Source organism: Acomys russatus, chromosome 31, assembly GCF_903995435.1.
Source record: "Acomys russatus chromosome 31, mAcoRus1.1, whole genome shotgun sequence".
Taxonomy (NCBI): domain Eukaryota; kingdom Metazoa; phylum Chordata; class Mammalia; order Rodentia; family Muridae; genus Acomys; species Acomys russatus.
The window spans coordinates 3,296,980-3,322,839 of NC_067167.1; the positions used below are offsets into that span (position 1 = coordinate 3,296,980).

Here is a 25,860-nt window from a genome sequence, read left to right on the forward strand (position 1 = left end):
TGTGACCCGCTGCCGGGAGCTGTGAGGAGAGCGGGGCGAGCTCGGGATCCGCGCCATGGTGAGCGGGGCCGCCGTCCCCACGCGGGGAGGAGCCGCGGGAGCGCGCGTGGGGTTCGTCCCGGGGTGCGGGAGCCGGCGGCGGCGGGACTAGGTGTCTGGTGTGTTGCCTCCTGAGGTCCCTGCACCTCCCAGGTGTGACCCCTGGATGACTTAGTTCCCCTCGCTGCGCCTGTGGAGAGCATAGGGCGGGGACCCTTGTGTGAAAACTTCCTTGTTGCTCGCGTCACCGTGCAATGAGCGCACTGCAGCTGCTTTCATTGCCAGGGAAGGCAGACTCGCTGCCTCGCAGAGCCCTGGCTTCTCTAGAGTCTTCTAGGATTTCTGCGCTGGGCACTGGACACTCAGGTGCAGGATCCGTCTGCAGTTAATTCTGTGCAGGTGGAAAGTCTGTGTCACTAACACATTTGCATGTGGATGCCGCGGGGGTCCAGGTCACCTGTGTCAGATGGTTTTCTGGTCTCATGTGCAAAATTGACTGTATTTTCGTGTGTGTGTCTGTGTGTGTGTGTGTGTGTGTGTTTCTTCTAAGTTTGTTCTTATGTTCTGTCTATATCTATATTATTTCCCAGACAGTACAGTGTTTGTTTGTTTTTGGTCTTTTGAGGCAGGGTTTCTCCTTTTAGACTAAGCTGGCCTCGAACTCATAGAAATCCACCTGCCTCTACCTCCGCTACGATTAAAGGCGTGGTTAAGCACTGCCCAGCGATGCAGTTGGATTTGAAATTTGAAGTCAAAGAACGTCGTTGTGTGTACTATTTCTTCAATCTTACCTTGATCATTTTTCATTTTTTCATTCATATTTTCTGCTGTTGGTCACATAAACTGTCAGACTTTTTATTGGACTTTTGCTGCGTCTATATCTCATTCTGTATTGTCACAATATGGTATTGGCATATGGTATTGGCATAATAGGTAAGATGGCAGTGAATCAGATAGTTGCTTTCTACTCAAGGTTAGCTCAGCCACTGCTTAAGGGGAGCCCAGCCCAGTGTAGCCCTGAGCTTTTTTTTTTTTTTTTTTTTTTTTTTTTTAATTAGGACAGTAAGCCACAAGTAGAACTATAGAAGCCAGAGAGCAAGGTTAGTACTCTCCTGTGACTATGGACTTTGATGGATTAGGCCTTTGTTTTTATTTTTGGCAGTTGGTGCTGCGTGTGTGCTGAGTTTTACAGCCTGAATGGTTCTGCCATCATGGAGTCAGTTGTGCTAAGGTGTGGGGCCATGTTACATTCCCCACTGTTCTTAGTCAGTGAGTCAAGTCATGAACTCATCCTATTTAAGATGCAGGGCCCCAACATTAATCCAGTCAGAATGAAAAATTAAAGACCACTCAGTCAGGGCTGACAGCAGAGTAGTTAGCCAGGGGACCAAGAGTAAGGAGACTCCATATCAATTATTTCCCCAACCATAGCAAGGTTGTTTGTTTGTTTGTTTTTTAAAAACTACTCCAATCAATTAGCCTAAGAACAATGTTTTCTTTTCCCCAAAGCCAGACATAGTTTTATTTATCTATGAGAAGTAAGTCTAAGCCTTTTCAGTTTTGTAGAATCATTTTTGTAAAGGAATCTAATGTTTGTTTGTTTGTTTGTTTTTTAATTCAGAAACAGAAACTTTGAGTAGCATCAGGTTCCGGTCAGCCTGTCATCAGAAGAGGCGCAGGTAGTCAAACCATTACTGTTTGCCCACAAAGTCGTCTCTGGGTCATGGTAATGTTGTTCTTCTCCAGGTGAATCAGCCTACAGAGCAGAATGTTTGCCCCTAGTGACAGTGAGTTTTGTCTGTCAGTGGGCTGAAACTCCAGTTAGTTCCTATCCATATAAAGCATGATGGGGCCCAGGTGTCTGAGCATACCCTGAAATCTTGGCCAAATTCTGGCTGAGAATGTTTAACTCCATCCCCAGGGTCTTTTCATGGGGGCATAGTGTTTGCTTCTCAACATATTTCTTATTTTCCCAAGGCCGGAATCTTTTTAAAGGAATGTTTTCAGGAAGCCTCAGTTTCACAAACTCCATTTTTGTAATTGAAATTCTCTTGTTTCTGGCACTGGGGGTCTGTCTATGTATTTCTTTTTTCTTTTTTTTTTTTTAATTTATTATTTGTAAAGTCTGTATTTCTATCTTAATAGATAAAGCTCCATATCTTTCCCTTCTGTACCACAACCAGACATTTAAAATGGGCATCAGTGAGCAAAGGTCAAAGTGCATATGGGTTGCTTGCCTGTAATACCTTCTCTGCATCTGTCTTTCTTAGTTCCCTGTCCAGGCTTGAGTGTAGTAAGGGTTGAACCATAACTATATATATATTCATACCAAACATAAGACTCAGGAGGAAGTAGAGGGGCGGGGCATGGAAGGGCCTGAAGACCCACAGAAACCTTAATTTTTAATGGGCCCATCATCCAGAGGGAGCAATTCGGCAGCATTCATGGTTTCCACTTTTTGACCAGGCTGTGATGGATCCGTGGTACAATGCCAGCTGCCCTCACCATCGTAGAAGTGGGGAGAATCACCTTTTAGCGTCCTTTCTGGGTTAGTTTCAGGGGCCGTTTGGCTGCTCACTTGACCCAGACAGTATCATGGTTGGACTGGAACAAGGGCAAACTGGCGATGGACTCAGAGGTTGGCTGGTTCTTTTAGGTAGTGCAATGAAAATACTTTATTAAGCACTGGAGTGCCTGTAGTGACGTGAGAGGGGTGTGCATCCCTCCCTATATAGGGCGCAGCTGGTCGAAGTCAAGCAAAGGAAGGAAGGAGGCTTATCCATCCCTTGGTAGACTCTAATGAGAGTTTTGTTAAAGGTTTTTTTTGTTTGTTTGTTTGTGTGTGTGTTTTGTTTTGTTTTTTATGTCCTGTTTTTTTATTTTTAGCCTGGCCAGACCGTGAGGTCCGCATGCACAATGAACTTTTCAATCTATGTCTAAAGCTTTAGGTATTATTTGGGAAATCTGAGCTATGAAAGCAAGGTCACTGTGGGACTCCATTGCTAGGGGGAGGACAGATCAGGGGACCATCTGAGTAGTTTTAGTCGGGGAGGGGAACACTTTTACCACATGGAAAAGTTATGTATAAAAAACAAGCAAGTACCTTGATAGTCTCTTGTCAGGGTGGGTCTCGATGATGTCACTTTCCCCAGAGTTCTTGGGGCTCTAACTCTGTCCTTTGGACCCTTCCCTGGGTCCACATTGGCACACAGGCAATTTCACTAGCCTCCTCTCAGGGACCCAGATCAATGGCTAAATAAATCATCACCTGCTGCCTTTACCTGCAGTGTTCTGCATATGAAAGGACTGCCTACCACCCAGCCCCCAGCCCCCTCTTTGCTCTCTTCCCCCTTCCAGCCTTGGAGCCCCTGTTCTCTCCCCCTCTTTGTCCCCGTGGGTCCTCTCCTGTCTGCCTGCCTGTCCTCTCCCCTTCCTCCAGCTGCCCCTCCCCCTTTCCCAGTAAACCCCTTTATAGGAGAATTGTGACATTGTGTAATTACTTAGTGGCAACCTTAGCATGGGCCTAACAAAGGTACCCACTAGCCGCATATCTTATAATACTGGGGAAGGGCTCTCTATTTTGGATTCCCGTGAGCACAGGCGTGTGGCATCTGGCTGAGATAGCCCATGCGAAGCTGTCCAGTCTGGGTATAACACACCTTGCTCTGAGCATCTCACAAAATGCCTGGTGAAGGTCAGTTACCAACAGTCCTGTTACCTGTTCTTTTTCGGAAGAATAGTCTTTTTTCCTCTGGTGTCCTCCATCAACCTGTGCTGTGGCTTTGAGCCACATGTGCCATTTCTTTACCATGGAGTCTCAGTCCGGAAGGTGTCCTGGCATGTCATCAGACTATCAATAGGCCCGTTGTTCTTAGGGCCCATTGTCTGAGAGCCTGCTCCTAGCTCAGCACTGGAAGACAGCAATTTGTAGGGGAAGCCAATAGCCGCTAGGAGAGCCAAGATTTTTTTAATGCCCTTTTTCTCGGTGGTGAGAAGCCCTGTTTCTCTGTAGATCATTCTGTGGACATGCCTGGTATTAAGAGCGTAGTGGCTGTCTGTGTATATGGTGGTGGACTTTCCTTTCCTACCTGAGAGCGTGGGTCAGCTTGATCAGTCCTGCTTTCTGGGCTCAGGTACCTGGCTTGAGCCCTCATTGTTTCAGTTAAAGTAACTGCTGCAGCTCCCATGTACCAGGTTTCATCTTTCGTCTCCTGACAGTCATGGGCTAGCATCTGTGTCATCAGACAACCAGGTAGTGGCGTTGTTGACGGTGGGTTTCTCAAAGTGGACTGTGCAGTGGGCCAGGAGTTGGGCCTGGTACTGGGTGGGTCACACAGGCATTAGACAGCCAGTGTTGTGGGGCTTCTCAGAGGATTTCCTCAGCCATGTTGTGTGGTGCTGTGAGTATAACATATTGAATCAGAGCCGGGCGTGGTGGCGCACGCCTTTAATCCCAGCACTCGGGAGGCAGAGGCAGGCGGATCGCTGTGAGTTCGAGGCCAGCCTGGTCTAGGTCAGCCAAGGCTACACAGAGAAACCCTGTCTATTACCTTGTTTGTTTTCTTTCATTAAATTTGCAGTAGCTGCTATAGACAGGTAGGCAGTCCTGTGGCTACAGGGTCCAGTCATTTGGACAGGTATGTCCCGGGGCATTTCTGTGTCCCAAAAGCTTCGGTTGAAATTCATTTGGTCTTGTTTTATGAACAAACAGATGACAAGGTTTTGAGACATCTTGAAGCACTAGGGCTGAATGAGAAGACAGAGCTGATTTTATAGCCTCCAATGCCTTTGGTTTAGTCTCGGTCTACATGAATGGCTCAGTGGTCGGAATGCACAAGGCTGTGCTGGTGTGCAGAGACAGCAGTGTCCAGTTGTGCTGTACTTAGGCACTCTTGAACCTGTCTCTCTGTCTTTGGATTTGGGCTCTGAGCAAGGCAGCAATCGTACTGGAACAGGCTCCCTTTGCCTCCCTCTGTCTTCTGGTGAAGATAGGTGGAAACTGGGCTTTCTTAGCAGACACTCTGTAGCCCAAGGCCTGGAACTCCTGTAGAGTCCCTCAGTGCTGCTTTTGTCATCTGCTTTTCCAGGAAACCTGTGAGGGAAGGGCAGCAACTCTGTATTTAAGTGTCTTTAAATCCTAGGGCAACTTGGTCCAGATACTCACTGTCTCCATTTGTGGTCTCTGGGATCTCAGTGGGACCTCTAGAAATGTGGAGTGGTCATCAGACAACACTGCTGGAACGTGGGTTTAAGCCAATAGAAAGTCTTTCTTAACCCATCCATGTTTGGGATTCCAGTGTATCCCCAAGCGTCCCTCAGAGGAGCTTTTAAGCACACACACACATGCACACAAAACATGTTTTTGGGGCTGGAGAGATGGCTCAGTTGTTAAGAGCACCGCCTGTTCTTCCAAAGGTCCTGAGTTCAATTCCCGGCAACCACATGGTGGCTCACAACCATCTATAATGTAACCTGATGCCCTCTTCTGGCCTGCAGGTGTACAAGCAGACAACACTGTATACATAATAATAAATAAATCTTTAAAAAAAAAAAACATGTTTTTGGTTGACGTACTTCCACTGAGGGGCAGGGTCACCTCTGCACAGCTGTCGGACATCAACATGGCCTCATTTGGCAGTCCAGACCAGGACTTCTGTGTGGCCTTTGGTGGTAACAGGCCCCTTTCCCCACCGCTGCACCCCCCACACCGTCGCCCCCACCCCCACTGGCCTGCAGACTCAAAGATCATCCTCGGTGACAGCGCGCAGGCCAGGATATCACCATGATCTCAGGTGGCATCATTAACTATTGGGGATTGTAGGTATAAGTTTATTATGTAGTTTAAATTCTGATGTCCTGTCTAAATGTTGTGTAAACTGTGCTCCCCAATTGTCCCATGTTATGCCAATGAAGCAGCTTCCAGCCAATCAGTGAGCAGGCGAGAGAATAGGGCTGGACTTCCTGCCAACCAGGGGAGGAGGAGTTAGGAGAAGAAATAGAAAATTCAGCCAGGGGATTCAGCCACAAAGAGAGGTCCGAGGAAAACCAGGAGAAAGGAGCTGGAGCCGAGGAAAGCTACAAATTGCAAGTATGGCGGGGATGTTTGCTGGGGGTGAGACAAAATAGCTAGGGGGTTAAGAACAGACTTAAGCTGCTCAGATTGTGTTGTGAAATCTTGTATTAACTGGGCGTGGTGGCCCACGCCTTTAATCCCAGCACTCAGAAGGCAGAGGCAGGCGGATCGCTGAGAGTTCGAGGCCAGCCTGGTCTACAAAGTGAGTCCAGGACAGCCAGGGCTAACACAGAAAAACCCTGTCTCACAAAATAAAATTTAAAAAAAAAGGAAAAAAGAAATCTTGTATTATAAAAGAGTCTGAATTATTTGTGTGATAAGAAATAAGCTAAAAGCCGGGCGTGGTGGCGCACACCTTTAATCCCAGCACTCGGGAGGCAGAGGGAGGCAGATTGCTGTGAGTTCTGGGCCAGCCTGGTCTACAAAGTGAGTCCAGGACAGCTAAGGCTAAACAGAGAGACCCTGTCTCAAAAAAACAAAAAACAAAAAGAAAGAAGCTAAGAGAAACAAACACTGTTTTATAAAAATACCTGCAACAGAGGGCGGTATCCAGGGTGTGGTCCTTTGGCTTCTCTTCTCCTTCGGGGTCCTGGGAAGCTTGCTCCAGCGGCTGCTCTGGACCAGGTGTACAGAGGAGTGGGAAGAAGCAAACCCACAGGGGTGGGTGTGAGCGAGCCTTACAGCATGAGAGACTGTAACAAAGCGTGATGGCGGCTGCTCTCCTGGGGCCAGAGCAGGAAAATCCATGCGCTCTGGGGCAGGGAGAATCCTGGTTCTCATGCCTCTCTGCGGGAAGGTGCCCCCTAACCTCGCCCCCCACGTCTCTTAAGCAGGAAGAAAACCCTAGGCTTGAGTGCAGAGGTAGCTAAAATTATAAGCCAGAAGGAGGCAGCCAAAACAAGGAACTAAACTTCAGTGTCTCGCACATTCTATGTGGTGGTGGGGTGTTGGTCAAGACCAAAAGGGAAAAAGAAATCAAAAGGCAGGGCGGGAGAAAGGCAGGGGACTTAAATCTCCAGAGGGTAGGAGGCAAAAAAAGGCGACCAGGAAAGCGGCTGAGAAGGCAACCCTCACTCGAGAGCCTGGGAGTTTTAAGCCCTGAGCTGTAAAAGAGAAGGGCGGTCCCAGGATATGGTTTCTGTTGACAGTGTATCCTGAGAGTGCATCTCCTGAGCAGGAACAGCAGCCTTGAAGTCTCTTATCAAAGCAGAACCAGGTCTGTGACACTTCCCACCAAATAGGATTTATGGTCCGCTGAGATCAGAGGGGAGTCACCCGCCTCTTCCCGAGCGCAGATAGGCTGGCTTTCCAGAAGGGAAGTGGACCTTTATCTACCTCGGTCCAGCAATGACCCACATCAGGGCCACAAGTATGCTAAGTAACAACTCTACAAACTGTTTCCATAGTCCGTGTGGTGGTTGATTGGTTAGTTTAATTTTTTGTTTTTTCAAGACAAGGTCTCATTATGTAGCCCTGATTGTCTTGAAACTCACTCTGTAGACCAGGCTGGCCTTGAACTCACAGAGATCCACCTGTCTCTGCCTCCCAAGTGCTGGGATTAAAGAAATGAACCACTGAGCTCAGTTTGGACCTTTTGACAAAGTTTCATATATCCAAGAAAGACAAGGGATTCTGCATGTATGCAGACATCCTAGGCTTGCCTTGAACTTGAAGAAATGTTTCTTTCAGCCTCCCAAGTGCTAGGATTTTATCCCTGTAGCCCTGGGTGGCGCTTTGGTTTTAAGGATGATGGTTTTAAGGAGATGAAATCCTGAGCCGTGCTTGGGCTAAGCAGGAGTTACATTGAAGATGGCATTGCATCCCAACCGCCAGCCCCATCATGGAATCAGGCAAATGGAGGAAGCTTGCTCTATAACCTTTTACCCTTCTCTCCTTCTCTTTCTAAGGAAGCTTTGATATTCGTTTTCCATACTTGTTTCTCTAAACGTGCCACAGAATATCTTATAAACTAAAAGCCCAAAGGTGAATAAAAATACCCTCCTTCAGAGTATGGTCAGGCACCTCTTTAATCTTAGGTAGTGAAGGAGGCAAAACACACCCTACTCTAGGGCGTCGTTAGCTACACAGCTCAAGTTCAGGCCAGCCAGCATTGTATCAGTCCCTGGCTGAGAACACAGTCCTCCCCAGAAGGTGGAGGTGCCAAGCCCAGTAACCTGAGCTCAGTCCCAGGGACCCTCATTTTGTCCTAAGACTGGCACGCCCACATTATGACACATGTGCACAGCGTGCACATACACACGCATAACAAATACGTGTAAATAAAAACTTAAACAGACCGAACAAACCTACAAAAACTTTTTTTTTAACTTATTTTCCTTTTTCTTTCTTTCTTGTCTTTTTTTTTTTTTTTTTTTTTTTAATTTTAGACAGACTCTCACAGACTCTTGCTTGCTTGCCTGGAAGTTGCTATGTAGACCAGGTTGGCCTCCGCCTCCCCAGTACTGATATAAAAGTATTTATCACAGGATCCAGTGTATCACAATGTCATGACCTGGAAGCTGTACGTGGTAGGGGGGAGAAAAATACAAGGCTAACCTTGGCTATTTACTACTCGAGGCCTGTTGTGGAAGGTTTGGTTTACATGAAAACATGTTTTCGTTTTAATCCCAAGTGTGGGCTATGGGGGCTGCTCCAGTTTGTCCACAGCTGATAACTGCCTCGTGAGAGGGCACGTGATGTTTGTCAGCTGGGAACTGCCTCATGCGGGGACATGGTCTTTGCCAGAGAGAGACTGGGGTACCTGAGAAGGAAGGCTGCTGGTGGTCCCCCTTGCTGTTCCCGGCTGCTGTTCAGCAAGAAGTTAGGTAATCCTGAAAGGAGGACTGGACTTGCCCCCGGGAACCCCACAACTCTAAACAACAGGAAGTAACTAAAGAAAACTATTCCACTTCTCCCTCACTAACCTCTTTTCTCTCCTACCTGGTGTTGGGTGTTGGAAGGGATTGAGGTGGAGAAGAGAGAAAGAGGTATAAGAAACCAAAATAAAGATAGATTTTTAAAAATATGCCTATAGAGGCCTGCCTGGATTAGTGGAGATCCTTTCCCCTCAAAACAAAACCCAGTTGTGTGTGGTTGTGTACAAATGTATTCTCAGGACTCAGGAGCCAGAGGCAGAAACATCTAAGCGCGTTCACCCTAGTGTTCACATAACGCTCCAGACCAGTCACGCCTACATAAGGAGACCTTGCCCCTGGCATCAAAACAAAAAGTGTCATAAGCCATTAAAAACAAATATTGAGCATTGAGTAAGGTACTTCTTGAGTTTAACCCCTAGGACCCACATAATGACAAAGGAAGAAAAACCCTCACAAGCTGTTCTCTGACTTGACCATGTGTACGATATTTAACTCATCACGTATGAAAACTATGGTGTGAAGATGTAGGTCACAGAGAGAGCACTTAGCCTAGCATGTACAAAACTCTGGGTCCCATTGTAGCACCTCAAAAAACATCTTGTAGGTGGGCATGGTGGCACACGCCTGTAATCTTAGCACTTTGGGAGGCAGAGGCAGGAGGATCTCTGTGAGTTTGAGGCCAGCCGGTCTACAAATCAAGTCCAGGACAGCCAGGGCTGCACAGAGAGACCTTGTCTGAAAACAAAAAACAAAACAACAAATTTCATGATATAGTATAGGACCCTCTCATGTTGCCACTGACCCTGGACCTCCCTGTGTAGCCCAGGCTTGTCTGTATCCTAGGATAACAGGCAGGTACCAGCTACTCAGCTTGATATATTGTTTAAAAATCTGGAAAATCCAAGTAAAGGCATCCTAATCAAACAGAAGTACTAACAGCAGAAGGCATCTACACTCCTCTTGCCCCAGGAGTTACATCCAGCAGGACATAGGCTCTGGCAGCTCCTTCCCGTTCTACCCCACTGCAGACAACACTCGTTCATTTAATCCAAATTAAGTTGAGTCACCAGTGTCCAGCTAGTTTTATGTGAACTTGACAGAAACTGGAGCCCTCTGAGAGAAGAGAGCCTCATTTGAGAAAATGCCTCCATAAGATGAGGCTGCAGGCAAGTCAGTAGGGTATTTTTCTTTTTCTTTTTTCTTTTTTCTTTTAAGATTTATTTATTTATTATGTATACAATGTTTTGCCTGCATGTGCACCTGCAGGCCAGAAGAGGGCGCCAGATATCATTGCAGGTGGTCGTGAGCCACCATGTGGTTGCCGGAAACTGAACTCAGGACCTTTGGAAGAGCAGACAGTGCTCTTAACCTCCGAGCCATCTCTCCAGTCCCAGTAGGGTATTTTCTTAATTAGTGGTTGTGGGGGGCCAGGGGTGGGGGGCGAGGCTAGCCCATTATGGATAGTGCTATTCCTAGGTTGGTGGTTTGTCCTGGGTTGTGTAAGCAAGCAGGCTGAACAAAGCATAGGGAGCAAGCCAGTAAGCTGCACTTTGTATCGCACATCCTGTCTCCAGGTTCCCGCCCTGCTTCAGTTCCTGTCCTGACTTCCTTCAGTGATGAACAGTGTGGATGTGGAAGTGTAGGCCAAAGAAACACTTTCTCACCCAAGCTGCTTTGGGGCATGGTGTTTATTGCAGCCGTAGATGCCGTAAGATAATCAGGTACCTCTCTCGTGCAACAAATATCCATCTTTGCTGTTCAGATCTGTTTGTCACTAACTATCGAAAGCAGTAGCAACATTTCCCATCTCACAGTCAGACTTACAAGCAGTCCATTCAAAGCCTGATTTCTGGTAGACATGAGTTGAACATTTCGTGTCATGGCACTGTCACACAGGCCTGAAATCCCAATATTTGGCAGAGTGCTCAAGAGCTTAAAGCATCTTTAAATGCCATTTTCTCCTGGTCTCTGAAGTGTCTGAAGACCATATATCTGCCCAAAGTATATCTGAATAGGCAAACATTGCATTTTGGAAATATCTACTAGAAGCTTATTTCTACTTATTTCTGTGATTAGCTAAACTGGTACCTAACATGACCACAAGCTTGATCGACTGACAGCTAACTTGCCTTTCTTAATCATCCTAAACACTTTGCAGTAGCAGCTTTCAAGGACTAGAACTTGTCATTACATGTTTAAGTGAGTTTCACAGATACAATATGTTATAATAAAATATAATCTTAAATTTGTAATGCTATAAAGTATTCTATACCAGTGTAAAATATCTGGCTTCTTGATGCTCTTTAGTTTGAAGGTAGATTGAATTATCTGCCCTTCTATCCTATTAACTCCTATAGCTCCTTTTGTTGTTTCATCCTGCCTCCCCCCCCCCCCCATTCCCTAAACAGGAGATAGGAGACAAGGAAGGATAGAAGAAAGGAAGAGAGAGAAAGATCCCTGAGTTATTTTGTTTCCTTTCTGACCAAGACCATTAACAAGCTGTGATCAAGCCCCCTTAAATGATGACAGATACCCACCAAATGACCAAACCCCCACCCCACCTCTTGGGAATATGGGTATCATTCTCTTAAAATTGCTTCCTATGGGCCAGGCATGGTGGCGCACGCCTTTAATCCCAGCACTCAGGAGGGAGGCAGGCGGATTGCTGTGAGTTTGAGGCCAACCTAGTCTACAAAGTGAGTCCAGGACGGCCAAAGCTACACAGAGAAACCCTGTCTCGTAAACAAAAACAAAACAAAAATATTGCTTCCTGCTTTCTGAGTTGACAGCATCTTTAAGGGGCCCTAAGAAAATTAGAATAATGGCCAAACACTGGGAGAAGTAGCTGTGTCATTTGTTGTCCAGTTTTTGTGTGATGGGAAAGCACAGGGCTTACTGGAACAGTCTGTGAGGCAGGACCATCTTAGCTAGTCCTTCTGAAGTTGTCTTGGATGCAGATTTTGGGGAAACAGCTGTTGAGGGAGTGTGTGAGGCTGGATCACCTGGGATCTTCATTGGCGGCTGCTCTTCTCGCTCTGAAACGCAAGCCTTTAAAGATAATCTACATTTGTGCGTTAACACACGTGTGGAGTGTGCGGAGTGCACAAATAGGTAAAGATGATTCTCTGCTCTGTTTGAGTAGGTGGAAGGCTGCAAACTTTAGAAGTCTGATGGGACATGTATAACTAAACTGTAATAAAAATTTCCATTCATGCCCTATGAAAGAATAGCAAGTAATAATAAGTCCTGAGCACTCTATGGCCAAAAAGTTTACTGGCTATACAGAGACAGTTATGTCTCAGCGCTGTCACCATGAGAGGGATCAGCATATACGTAATCCGTTTTGTTGTTCTTGTTTTCTTCAAGTCTGTAGCAAAATTAATTCTAAACCACCGGAAATAAGTTCAGCGCTTTAAATATGTAAAGCAACTCTTTTTGCATATTTTAGCAACTATATTAAGAGATTTAGGAAAATGTAATAATACCATAAGATGGCATACAAACTCTGATTTTTTTTTTTTTTTTTTTTTAAGAAAACTGAATCATAAGGGCTGTGAGCCATTTTACTGAGGCAGTAGTAGCCTCGCCAACTTCCAGGGGATGAGTGGCTTTCCTTCTGAGAATCTAGATACATTCTATTTCTTAAATGATGTTTATTTGTTTATAAGCTTAGATGGTGAGTGACATGCTTATGTCATGGTCCCGGTGTGAATCCCAGATAACAACTGTGGGAGTTGATTCTCTCTTTCTACCATGTGAGTCCCGGACATTTAAAAAAAAAAAAAAATCACGATACTCAGCCATCAGGGAGCTCGTAAGAAGATCAAGTCCTGGGGCTGGAGAGATGGCTCAGTGGTTAAGAGTGCCGCCTGCTCTTCCAAAGGTCCTGAGTTCAATTCCCAGCAACCACATGGTGGCTCATAACCATCTGTAATGTGATATGGCACCCTCTTCTGGCTTGCAGGAGTACGTGCAAGCCGAGCACTGTATACATGATAATAAATAAATAAATCTTTAAAAAAAAAAAAAAAAAAAAAAAGAAGATCAAGTCCAATGACCCCAAGTCCACCGCCCTTACACCACCTTTCCCACGTTTTCTGCTTTCTGACTTGTACTGTGCCCTCACTCCCCCTAAGGTCCCCTAATTCTCCTAGTTAGTCACCTCTGCAAATTCAAGCCAAGTTGAGTCCAGTGGATTCTTTTTCCCAGTCAACAGTATACTAAGGTCTGCCTTAGTCATTTTGTCCCGATCTGGCTTTCCTTTTGACTCTCTCCAGCTCCCAGTCAGTTCTATAGGGTGTAGTTTTCTAAACACAAATCTTTCCTTGCTTCTTCTAGACTTCAACCTTCTTAGTCTCTGAGACAACGAGACGCTGGGTGCTAGCATCTTGCCATCGCCCTAACAGTTGAGGCTTTTGTTTTTGTTTTTAAAGAGGGCAACAGACAAAGGCTTGTTTTATTTTAATGACTGATCCATGTGAGGCCACAGCCGGGCCACTAGGTAGACACGAGGGAAGCTTCATTTCTTGGTCTCTTCCTCCTCGGACAGGGTCTTGATGAGCTTGGCCTGGAAGTGCTGCTCCCGCTCCCCCCCCCCCCCGCCCCACCCACCCGCGTTCTCCCCCTCCCCTCCGCCCCACCCACCCGCGTTCTCCCCGTTCTCCCCCTCCCCTCCGCCCCACCCCCCTGCGTTCTCCCCGCCCCCCGCCCTCCCCCTCCCCCCCAGCTTCTGTGCTTCCTTGGTCTCACACCTGCGAGCCTCAGCCTGGTCAGCCAGGAGCTTCTCGCGGGCCTCGTCCCCCTTCAGCCGGTGTTATGTGCTCCATGAGAATCCGCTGGTTTTGGGACACGTTCCCTTTGACCCTCAGGTCCAGGCTGTGGGACATATGGCGGTCAGTCTTCTTAGATTCGTGGAGTCTCCTCAGGAGCCGGCACAGGATCCTCATCCCTTCTCAACCAGGTCACCTTCTCGGGCATGCGGGCATTGGCAGTACCTTTACACTTCCCTATGCCCATATGCTTGCCCTTCCGTCAAGCCAAGATGTTTTTCCGGCATCAAGTCTGGGAATGGAAAGTCACAGGCTTCCGGATGAGCAGCCTGTCTTTTATCAGCTTCCTGATTTGCTGACGGGAGTTGGCGTTAGCGATTTCGTTAGTCTCTTTGGGGTCCAACCAGGCCTTCTTATTTCTGCAGTGGAGGACACTAGAGGCAAGCCTCTTCTGTAGCCTGAGCGTACTCACGCCTGTGGACGCAGCAGCCAAGGGCACAGGTCAAGTTTTACTCATGACCACTTTTGGTTATGAATACCAGAGTGTGGCATTCATTGTGTAAAATTTTTCTTTGCACCTCAGCGTACTCTCTCTCTCTCCCGCCCTCACTCCCTCTCTTTCCCCCTTCCCTCTCTCCCTCCGTCCCTCACTCCCTCTCTAAAACTTATTTATGTTATAGCTCCTACAGCTAGTTTTCTGTTCCTACATAATAATCAGCTCTAAGGCCATGTGCAGTTGAGTGATGGAAATCTTGACTCTGAGAGGGCCTCCACCTGCGCTTCCAGCCTCACAGGCCTCACTAGAACAGTCTTGGAAGTACGGTCAAACAGAAGCCAACCCAAATGTAATTCTTAATTTAATGTGTGGGCTACGAGGATGAGGAGTATGGAGCTGCCCAAAGCCTGTTTGGGTGGTCCTCCAGGTCCCTGGTGAGGATACAGAGGCCACGCCTGAGGCCCACGGCTTAAAATCATGTCTGCATCTGTCCTGATCAGCATGTGGCCAAGAACCAGGCCGTATTCTTACAGGCTTCGGGATCTGGAAGATGAAAAAGATAGTTTCTTGTATTTTCCTAGCCCCTGTGAATGCCTCCTAGCAAATCCAGTTTCCAAACCCCTCCAGCCTCAAAGTTCTATTCTGCTAAAATGCTGACCATGCAACCCTTTGGTGAGCCCTTAGGTTTGGGCAGGTTTGGGCCTTGGGCTCTGGCCAACAGCATCGAAGCCAAACTCCAGTGCTACCTTAGCACGGCTCTGAAGATGACACGCCACAAGCCATTCCCACCGCTCGCTTGTTTCCAAACCCTGAGTGTGGAAATAGCTACTTGCTCTCTCCCTGGATGTTCTGTGTTGGGCAGATCTAGGGCAGTCTCTTCAAAGCAGCCAGCCCAGCATTTTTAACAGCATCCCTTTAATTCTAGAACTCTGGAGCCATAGACAGGGGGATTGCTCTGAGTTCTGGGCCACCCTGGTCTAATGGTTAGTGTCAGGCCAGTGAGAATCCATAGTAGGCTACTATCTCAGTACCAAAACCAAACCACAAAGGTACATTAAATTGGGTAGGCTAAGCTGAGGAGATGGCCCAGAGACACCTTAGTAGGAAGTTAACTGTGACTGCATCCTGGCAGGGTGGTGAAAGGAGTTCTATTTTGGTCACTGATTGTACTAACACAGCCATCTGTTTTGCTGGATTTTATTTATGTACACATTTACCCTGATCCCTCTTTGTTTACGAGTTCTGAATTTCTGGCTTTGAGATGGCTATGACGACACACCGCAGGCCACAGCACCTGTGTGAGCGTCGGGGAACACTCTCCCGGGTGTTTACCTCAGTCCCTCAGCCTTGGTTGGAGCCCTCTAACGGTTCCTCTCACAGTGCTCCCCACGGGTCTGAGCCACCTCCTCAGTATATAGGTTGCATCAGCTCTACTTTCATTCTGTGGTATAGACTACTATGTTACCCCCTGCTTGGCCAGCACCTGTCCACTGGTATTTAAAGAATAATTTTTTTTTTTTTTTTTTTTTTTGGTTTTTTGAGACAGGGTTTCTCTGTGTAGCCATGGCCATCCTGGACTCACTTTGTGGACCAGGCTGGCCTCGAACTCACAGCGATCCGCCTGCCTCTGCCTCCCGAGTGCTGGGATTAAAGGCATGCGCCACCACGCCCGGCTAAAGAATAATTTATTGTGAGGCAGGGTCTGGCTTAGTTCCTCACTGTTTTTTTCAACACAGCCTGTAGTCACACCAGTCCTTAAACTGGTGATGTTCGGCCTCAACATTCCGTGTGGTGGGACTCCCAGCCTGGAACCACCCTCAGCCCTAAGCTCATATGGCAAATATGAGTCTGTCTTCTCTTTAGAAGTCATTTAACTAGGCCCGGCGTGGTGGCGCACGCCTGTAATCCCAGCTCTCGGGAGGCAGAGGCAGGCGGATCGCTGTGAGTTCGAGGCCAGCCTGGTCTACAAAGTGAGTCCAGGATGGCCAAGGCTACACAGAGAAACCCTATCTCAGAAAAAAAAAAAAAAGAAGTCATTTAACTAAATCTGTTTCAATTATGGTTTTTTAAAATGCACTGTTGGAGCCGGGCATGGTGGTGCTCACCTTTAATCCCAGCACTCAGGAGGCAGAGGCAGGCAGATTGCTGTGAGTTCAAGGAAGCCAAGGCTACACAGAGAAACCCTGTCTCGAAAAACCAAACAACCAAACAAATGCACTATTGGACTCAATTCCCTGCAACCACATGGTGGCTCACAACCATCTATGATGAGATCTGGTGCCCTCAACTGGCCTGCAGGTGTACGTGCAGGCAGAATTCTGTATACATAAAAAAAATAATAATAAATTTTTTTAATGCACTGTTGGTTCCATTAATACTTTCTTAATCTCTGTTATGTGGATCTAAAACCTCTACTAGCCCTAAGTTTCTGCACCATGCACAATTCTTTTCTTTCTTTCTTTCTTTCTTTCTTTCTTTCTTTCTTTCTTTCTTTCTTCTTTTTTTTTTTGGTTGGACGGGAGCCTTTTCTTAACAAGGCCTGTGGCGGGTTCTCTCACGTCCTGATGAAACCACCAAGAGAACATTACTTTAGTGTCCTGCCCAAGGGCACACGTGGGAAGATCTGGCCATTTACTGGACTAATCATCCTGAAGGAGTAAAGGGTCGTGCTCTTTGGGCTGAACAGCTGTGGTTAGTGTGTGCTCACTCTGAGCTCTTCTAGCCAACATGGCTAAATTGTCTTTCTGCTCTCATTCTCCACCTATCAGTAATAAACTTGCTTAACATCAGCCGTCGGGTTACGCAAGACGTACAAATGCCGAAGTTTCTGTCTCTGTCTTCTCATCCAAGGTCCTCCCCTGTGGAACCCTGCTATTAAGGTCGGCCTCTGGCGTTTCTGAGCCCTTTCTCAATGGGGTTCCCTCTTTGTCTGATCTGGAGAACCCCAGATCCCTTAAGGAGTGTCACATAGCCCTTGGGGAAGATTACAGCCCAACCCTTTCCTGATAAGAACCCTCTTCAGCTAGTACCGGGGATTCCTGGAGACACCCACCCTATGCTAATAAGATGGCTTCCAACCAGTGACCTTGAACTGTACCTGGAGATTCTCCCCCTTATAATTTTATAACGTCCCCCTCTTATAATAGGGCTGTTTGTTACAGGTAGATTAAGTATATCCCTGACATCCATAGCCCCAGCAAACCAAACACAATCACACTGGAAACCACTGCTCCCCAGCAGGAGATGGCCTGAGGCTCGCCAGACCTGCCCTCCGGGCAGTTTCAGGCTTTCACCTGCAACCCTGCCTTTACACCATGGGCTTAACCGAAGGGCTATAACCCCTGCAGGCACATCACAGGCTTTTGGAGCACCCAAATTTCCACTGCCGTCTGGTACCAGCACTCTCATTTTAAAAGAGCTAATTGTAACACCCTGAGTGCTCTAAGCTGCTTCTGGGAGAGAAACGGAACCTTTGATCTCAAGGTTCCTCTGTTCCCGCCCAGAAGCAAACAGTGCCTGGACAGGCAGACCAGACAGAACAACACTCACCCGGGTCACCTTCACTTATGGGGGGCCCTAATTATTGGTATTTGGTGTCATAGACCGAGCTGGTTTAAACTCGTTTGTTTTTTGAGACAGAGTTTCTTTCTGTAGCTCCGGCTGTCCTGGAAATCACTCTGTTGACTAACTAGGCTTAAACTTTTAATGTTCTGCCTCCACCCCCACCCACACCTCCAAATGCAGGCAGAAAGATGGCAAAGTGTTAAAGTTTTGGCTACCAGCGTTCAGCTGAGAGAGAAGAGAGGTGTCAGCAATCTAGGTGAGCCTTGCCCATGCCTGGAGAATATCAATCACGTGGCTTAAGTTAGTCCTGGATAGACTGGGAGCTCTTTCGGCTGTGAGGCAGGTGGACTACTCCACGCCTTACGATCAGCATACACTATAGACCCTATGCCTAGATAAGGTGATGTGTCTACCGAGCTCAGGTACCGCGCAGGGATAACTTTAAAGTCCAGGCGCAAGTTCCCCTGCAGTGTCCATCTCTGCATGTCTGCGGCAGTTCTGCGCCTGCAGTGGCGACTAGGAACCGCTTTGTGTCTCTTTACAGCATTTTGTCTTCAAAGGAGATGTTCCTGTCACTCAGGCCTCACTAGCCAATCAGGGCCACCAGACCGAGCAGCCAGGGGTTAGTCCTTTCTGGGCGTCTCGCTGCAGGCTGGGATAAAGGGTTGAGGATGGCTCTCCTGGTCTCATTCCAAGAGCTTTGAGGAGAGTGGGGCGAGCTTGGAATTCGAAAACGGGAGCACTCCTTCCCCTCCCCGTGCGAGCCCTTATGGGGTTCCTTCTGTGATCCCCCTTGTCCACCTGAGGTCGCTGCACCTTTCAGGTGGAACAGGACCTCTGAATGACTCAGTTCCCCTGGCTGCGCCTGCGTTGAGCATAGCCCTCCTGTGAAACATCCCTGTTGCTGATGTCACCATGCAGTGATTGCACTGCAGCTGCTTTTACAGTGGCTAGGGAAGACAGGCTTTCCTGACTCCCACAACGCTAGTTTCTCTAGTGTCTTCTAGAAGTTCTGCATTTGGCACTTGACATTCAGGTGTAGGATTCATCTGGAATTAATTCTATGCCTGTGTTATTAATACATTAGCATGGAGATACCACGATGAGCCAGTCACATATGTTAGAAAGGGCCTGAGGCCCTGGGTTTCCTGGCCTCGTTCCTCGACGTTAACTCTATTTTAATTGTGTGGGTTTTTTTTTTTTTTTCTTTTAACTAAGTTTGCTCTCGTGTTCTCTTGATTGCTTTATTCTTTGCTGCACAATACAAACATTCTTGCAATTGTGTTTGAGGTCAGAGGATGTCTCTGTATTTACTATTTATCCGCTATGGTCGTTCCATCCTTTTTTCTTGATTTTGATTACCCTTTCCTCTTCAGGTGTGTTAATGTTCATCTGGGCTCTGGAAAGGGCCAGGGTAGGGTCTCTGGGGCTGGATGCAGATTCCCTTCCAGTTTACTTCATCTCTCGGGCTCCCTTTTACTTTTTCTTCTTTCAATCCTGACCAGTCGCCTGAGCGACTGGTCAGGTGTTCCCGACCCGCGGGTTCAGTTATTCGTGGAGTGGCGAGGAGGGTCGCGACCTGTGAATAAAGAATGGATGAAAGAAAGGCACGAGCCCAGGAAAACTTTGCTTATTGAGGGCCGTTTATTGTAAGGGGGTATCCAAATTTACAGTAAGCTTCTGAAAGGGCGGGGGGTGGGAAGGAATGCAGTGGAAAGTTACAAAATCTTCTGGGCCAGGCCCAAGGACAGCAGGTGTGGAGTGGGGCGACTATACAGAAGTCTCGATACACTGAATGTTCTCTTTCTCAAGGTCAGGCTGGATCTTTGTGGTAGCCAGGCAGAATAATTATCTCAAGTATGCAGACAGCTGTGGCTTTCAGCCAGCAGGGCCTCTCAGCCACTGGGGCAGGTCAGGCAAGGTCCTATGGCTCCTAACAGTCAGGATTGAAAGAAGAAAAAGTAAAAGGGAGCCCAAGGTTTCTTCTCTAGGGACTGGCTGTACTGCCCACCATGGTGCTTCCTTTCAGGATGACAATGGAGTAACCAACCCTCTGTCACTGTAACCAATCCCCCAAGTAGTCCGCCCCGAGTTTTGCCTTGTTCATAGCACTTCTTCATAGTAACAGAACCAGCCCCCGAGACAGGCTGTCTGGGTAATTTGGCATATTATCTCTTCGTTGCGTGTCCTGTGAAATCAAGTAAGGGTTAATGAACGAGTAAAGGACTGATCTCTAGACTAAACATTCAGTCTGTGGCTTAGTTATTACTTGTGACTCATACAGGTCCACAGAGAAGAAAGAGCAAGAACAGGGGCGGATATAAATGAAACCTGTGTGGTTTGGAACGAAAAATGCCTCCAGGTCAATTCATATGGCAGTCATGTGCTGAAACAGGCAGCAATTATCAGAGAGATTAGGGACATTAAAGAGATGGCACAGTCTCTTCTTTGGACATATAGAAAATGTGTTATAAGGACACATCACCCAGCACTACATTTCACTATGGAAGAAAAAGGCAAGGTGATTGCGAGTCCCAGAGAACAACTCCTTGCAGCGCGGTTGGGCCCATCCAAAGTTACAATTCCTCACAGTGTTTCTTTTCCTTGAAAGAAGAAAGAAGCAAATTTTAACAGCCATGGGATCTTCCTCTGTGTCTTCAGCACTGTTTCAGTGAGGAGACTTGGAGAGTTCATTGCATGAAGCCTGGGCTGCATTTCGAGAGCACAGGATTTTGAGCTGCCCAGGCTCTGAGACAGCTGTCATGAGTATCTGCGCATAGGCAGTGGAAGTAGGCAAAGAACAAGGTGGATGAGAAGTTGCAGAGATAAACAGCCAGCTAAGCCCTTGGAAACTGAGTCCCCAGGTGTCTGACACAGAGCTGCAGGATGTGGTGTGTTTGCTCAGCAGGATTTCAGGGTTGCCTTGGTCCAATCTTTGCTTATTTGCAAGGGAAATGTGCGTTCTCTGCCATTGTGTGTTGGGAAGATAGCATTTGTGTTTTGATTTTATAAGAGTCAAAGTCAGAGATTGCCTTGTGTGTTAAAAGAAACTTTGGATATTTCAAGTGTTGAGACTGTAACATAATCTTTGAAGTTAGAATAAACGCATTTTGCATTATGGGTTGAGTGTGAGCCTGTCATGACCTGTGTGAATATGTGGTGGGTTGAACGAAGAATCTCCCAGGCATGGTGATGTGTTTGAGCGTTTGTCTCTGCTCTGTGGTCTTCATTATGTTGCTTATGGAACCTTTAGGAGGAGGATCCTTTCTAGAAGATACTTTCTGGTGACAGGGCTTGCGTGTTTATACCCTCATCACGGTTGTCTTGTTTGTGTGGTTAAAACTGAGCAGCCCCCTTCTCCTACAGCCACACTGTCACCTCCATTGTTGGTTCTACCCCAAAATAATGCATGGCAAAGTAGGAGCAATTGCTTTTCTTTGAGAAGCCATTTTTCTAGCATGATATTTTTCTTTTTTTTTTTTTTTTTTTTTTTTTTTTTTTTTTTTGGTTTTTCGAGACAGGGTTTCTCTGTGTAGCCTTGGCTGTCCTGGACTCACTTTGTAGACCAGGCTGGCCTCAAACTCACAGAGATCCGCCTGCCTCTGCCTCCCGAGTGCTGGGATTAAAGGCGTGCGCCACCACGCCCGGCTTAGCATGATATTTTTCACGTTTCTATTTTTGTCTTGTGGAATTACATTTCTCTACATACTAGACTTTTGAACTTTGGCAGAGGGTATAATCTTTTATACGAGGATGGCATGTGTGCATGATATTAACGCTGATCTCCAGAATGGTTGGATTGCAGCTGTGGAACATTCTCCCTACTTTTATGTATGCCTTTAAAAATACGTGTGTGTGTCTTTTGCCTGTGTTTATGAGTGTGAGCCATGTGATAGCCTGGTGTTCACTGAAGTCAGAAAAGAACGTTGGGTTTTCTTGGCCTAGAGTTAGCAGTGGTTGGAAGCCTCACAGTGAGGACGGGGGATTGGTCCAGGTCCCCTGCAGCATCTGCAAAAGGAGCAAGTGACCTTCACGGTAGCGTCGTCTTTATATTGCTTGTTGTTATTTTGTTGTGGTGTTAGTTTTTATTTTCCAGGATCATCATTTGTTTTACTAATCTTTTTGAGAACTCTTTAATCTGTCAGTAACTTATTAAAATGCATTCTCATAGGACTATCATATTAGTGTCATACATGGCCACGCCAGTTTTCTGATAGACAAGTGTATTACTGGTGCAAATGTTTCACTCTTTGGAGGAATATTGAGTGAGCCCCTGTGTGCTCTCTTTTTGTTTGTTTGTTTGGTTGGTTGGTTTGGTTTGGTTTGTTGAGACATGCTCTCTTTATGTGCCTTTGGCTGTCCTCAAAATCACTATATAGACTAGATTATTCTGGAAATCATAGAGACTCAACTCTCTCTGCCTCCCGAGATCTGGGATTAAAAGTGAGTGCTACCACACCCATCTTTTGCATACATTTTCGAAGTTAGTAATTGTGATACAGTTTTGCTGACGTATCCTCTATGCTTTCTGTTTGCTTGGCTCTTTGTGTGTGTTCTCAGGCATTTCTCCTGCAATGCCATGTCCTGCTAAACGTGCACAGAGATGAGAGGCATGCTTCTCTTTGTTCCTTTCTCAAATGAGTTGGTGACTGATTTTGAATTCTGTGACATGCAATTAGTATGTTGAGTACACAGAATAATGTAAATATGTTTTCAATGTTATGTATATTTATATTGCTGTCACCCTCTCAATTTCTAATACATATATGATATACTTTAAATATTTGCATACATATGCCATATATACACACATACATTTGGTCTCCTTTAGGATGCAGTGACCTATGAGGATGTGCATGTGAACTTCTCTCGGGAAGAGTGGGCTTTGCTGGATCCTTCCCAGAAGAGTCTCTACAAAGATATGATGCTGGAAACCTACTGGAACCTCACTTGTATAGGTAATAGCATGCATTTTTCTTTACTTTTTAACTTAAGGGGACAAGCCTTTCTTAAAGATTGGTGGTCTTCTGTGACTTAGACTGTGAAAGAAGAGAAATATGGGGAATAAAGCAGGCATTGTTTCTAAGGTTCACCAAGGATACTAATTTAAATTTTGCATAATTTTCAATAACATACTTTTTCTGGTACTGTATTTTAGGCTACAAATGGAAAGACAATACTGAAGAATATCCTCAAAGTTCTAGAAGATGTGGAAGGTAATTTTCATCTGTAATCTGATACATATGTACCTCTGAAGAAAATTTAATGTACTCTGATCATTTTCATGAACAAAACAGCATAAGCAAATACAGCTTTGTGGGGATTATTAAGCTGTTACAGCGCCGTCTATCTCGGTGTCAGATAGCTGCTGCTCAGTGTTTGCAAAGTATTCCTCTGAGAAACAAGAAAAGAAACAAGGCTTTAACAGGTGTCCCAGTTTTAACCACGGCCACATGAGAGCCATGCTGTAGAGCTCTCCATGCACTTACTCTGGTGTCATGAAAAGCATACAGGTTGATTAGCATAGTAGTGGATGCCCAGGACATGTTATAAGTAAATCATCCATAGGAAAGTTAGTGTTATTCATGTACTTGTGGTGACTTACTGTAATTTAGTGTGCGGTGCCCTTTATGAGAGTCAAGAAGGTTGTTGCGGTGGAGAAACTTGAATCCCTGCACCACATGTCTATGAGGAACAGAAAGTTTAAAAATCTGTAAATGTAATATGAACATTTTTTGGGTTTTTTGTTTTGTTTTTTTTTGTTGTTGTTGTTGTTTTTTTTTTTTTTTTTTTTTTTTTGGAGACAAGGTTTCTCTGTATAGCCTTGGCTGTCCTGGACTCGCTTTGTAGACCAGACTGGCCTCAAACTCACAGAGATCCTCCTGCCTCTGCCTCCTGAGTGCCAGGATTAAAGCGTGCGCCACCATGCCCAGCTCAATATGAACATCTTTTATTTGTGTTCCTCCTTTAATAGGTATTTCAACTGTCCTTCTGGAGACATCCCATGTGATCCTGAGGGCTATGAGAGGAAGCAGTGCACTTCTCTCTTTCCCAGAGCCATTAGGAGACACGTAGTCATCCCCACTGTGAGACGACGAGGTGGATGGGATACACGCTTACAAGGCGTTGGTTTCCCAGCTCCCGTGGGAACACACCAGAAGACTGACAATGGGGAAAAGCTCTGCGAACACAAGGAACTTGGGAACTCATCTGTGTCTCCGGGTTCACTTCGCACATGTAGTGTGACTCAGTCTGCAGGAAAAGGTTGTGAGTGTCATCAGTGTGGGAAAGTGCTGAGTTCTTCCAGTTCTCTTCAAAGACATGGAAAAACTCCTATGGGAAAGGGATGTGATAAATCTGGGACATGTAATACAGGTTTTAACCAACACAGGTATTTTCACATATACAAGGCAGCCTATAATGAAGAGGATTTCTATGAAGGTAATCAGTGTGATAAAAGCTCTTTGCAGTTATACCAAAGAACTCACTTGGAAATAAAACCCTATGAATATAATCAAGGAGATAAAACCTTTGTGTGTCCCACTTATCTTCAAATACATGAAAGAATTTATACTGTAAAGAAACCCTATAAATGTAATCAATGTGGTAAAGCCTTTGCATATAAAAGTCATTTTCACAAGCATGAAAGAATTCACACTGGAGAGAAACCCTATGAATGTAGTCACTGTGGTAAAGCCTTTTCATGTAATGGTAATCTACAAATACATGGACGAATTCACACTGGAGAGAAGCCCTATACATGTAGTCAGTGTGGTAAAGCCTTTGCATATCGCAGCAGTCTTCACAAACATGAAAGAACTCACACTGGAGAGAAACCTTACGAATGCACTCAGTGTGGTAAAGCCTTTACATGTCACAGTACTCTGCAAATACATGAAAGAATTCACACCGGAGAGAAACCCTATAAATGCAATCAGTGTGCTAAAGCCTTTGCACGTAATAGTCACCTTCAAATGCATGAGAGAATTCATACTGGAGAGAAACCATATACATGTCATCAGTGTGGGAAAGCCTTTACATATCGCAGTCATCTTCAAAGACATGAAAGAATTCACACCGGAGAGAAACCCTATGTGTGTAATCAGTGTGGTAAAGCCTTTGCATATCGCAGTAGTCTTCGACTGCATGAAACAAGTCACACTGGAGAGAAACCTTATAAATGTAACCAATGTGGCAAAGCCTTTGCCTGTCCCAGTTATCTTCAAATACATGAACGAATTCATACTGGAGAGAAACCCTTTGAATGTAATCAATGTTGTAAAACCTATGCGTATCGTAGTAGTCTTCATATGCATGAAAGAAATCATACTGCAAAGAAACCCTTTGAATGCAATCAATGTGGTAAAGCCTTTGCATGTCTTAGTACTTTTCAAAAGCATGAAAAACATCATATGGACAAAAATATCCCCCAGGAACCTAATCAGTGAGGTTTCGTCTTTCATACCACAATCATTTTCCCCAGAGTTCGCTCACTGTTGGCTTGAGTAAGATTAGCAGAACCATTCTATCATCAAAATATTGCCTCCTTTTAAAATATGGACATACTGTCATCCAAGAATACAGGAATACAGGACAGTTTGAATAATAAAACAGATTTGCAGATGAAAATGATACTTATGTTGTCATTTGTTATTGGGGGTTACATTAATTTGTGCTAGGGACAAAATACTTGTTCTTGACAATTATACCCAAAACACAAATGAATGCCAGAGAATTGTCTTAGAGAGTAAAGTGGCAGCTGCTAAGCTTGATGCCCTGAGTTCATTCTCCTGGAACCCACATCACTTACGCAAGTTTCTCTCTGAATACCTGCTCTGGGGCTGTATGCACACCCACACAGCAGCACATAACAAGTATTGTTGAAACCAAAATAAAGGCCAGTGAGCTCATGCGCCAGTCTAGGGCACTTGCTGGCAGCTTGAATGGCTTGGTTTGATCTCTGGTACACTCATATAGAGGAACTGGATAAGACAGCAGTAAGTTGTCCTCAAACTGGCACACGCACCCCATGGCACAGGTGTA

At 45.9% G+C, this 25,860-nt stretch overlaps 1 protein-coding gene across 1 annotated transcript; it reads left to right on the plus strand.

Annotated features, from left to right (window-relative positions):
* Positions 1 to 25,275, plus strand: LOC127212581 (zinc finger protein 431-like). Its single transcript, XM_051172670.1, has 4 exons — positions 1 to 58; positions 22,649 to 22,775; positions 22,976 to 23,033; positions 23,792 to 25,275. Exons 1-4 carry the CDS (start codon positions 56 to 58, stop codon positions 25,263 to 25,265), a joined length of 1,662 nt encoding a protein of 553 aa, XP_051028627.1. The 5' UTR covers positions 1 to 55; the 3' UTR covers positions 25,266 to 25,275.
* The last annotated feature ends 585 nt before the right edge of the window (positions 25,276 to 25,860 follow it).

Coding starts and splice junctions, on each gene's coding strand:
- LOC127212581 (XM_051172670.1), top strand. Junction 22,776..22,975: donor CTGGAACCTCACTTGTATAG/GTAATAGCATGC, acceptor ACTGTATTTTAG/GCTACAAATGGAAAGACAAT. Junction 23,034..23,791: donor AGTTCTAGAAGATGTGGAAG/GTAATTTTCATC, acceptor CTCCTTTAATAG/GTATTTCAACTGTCCTTCTG.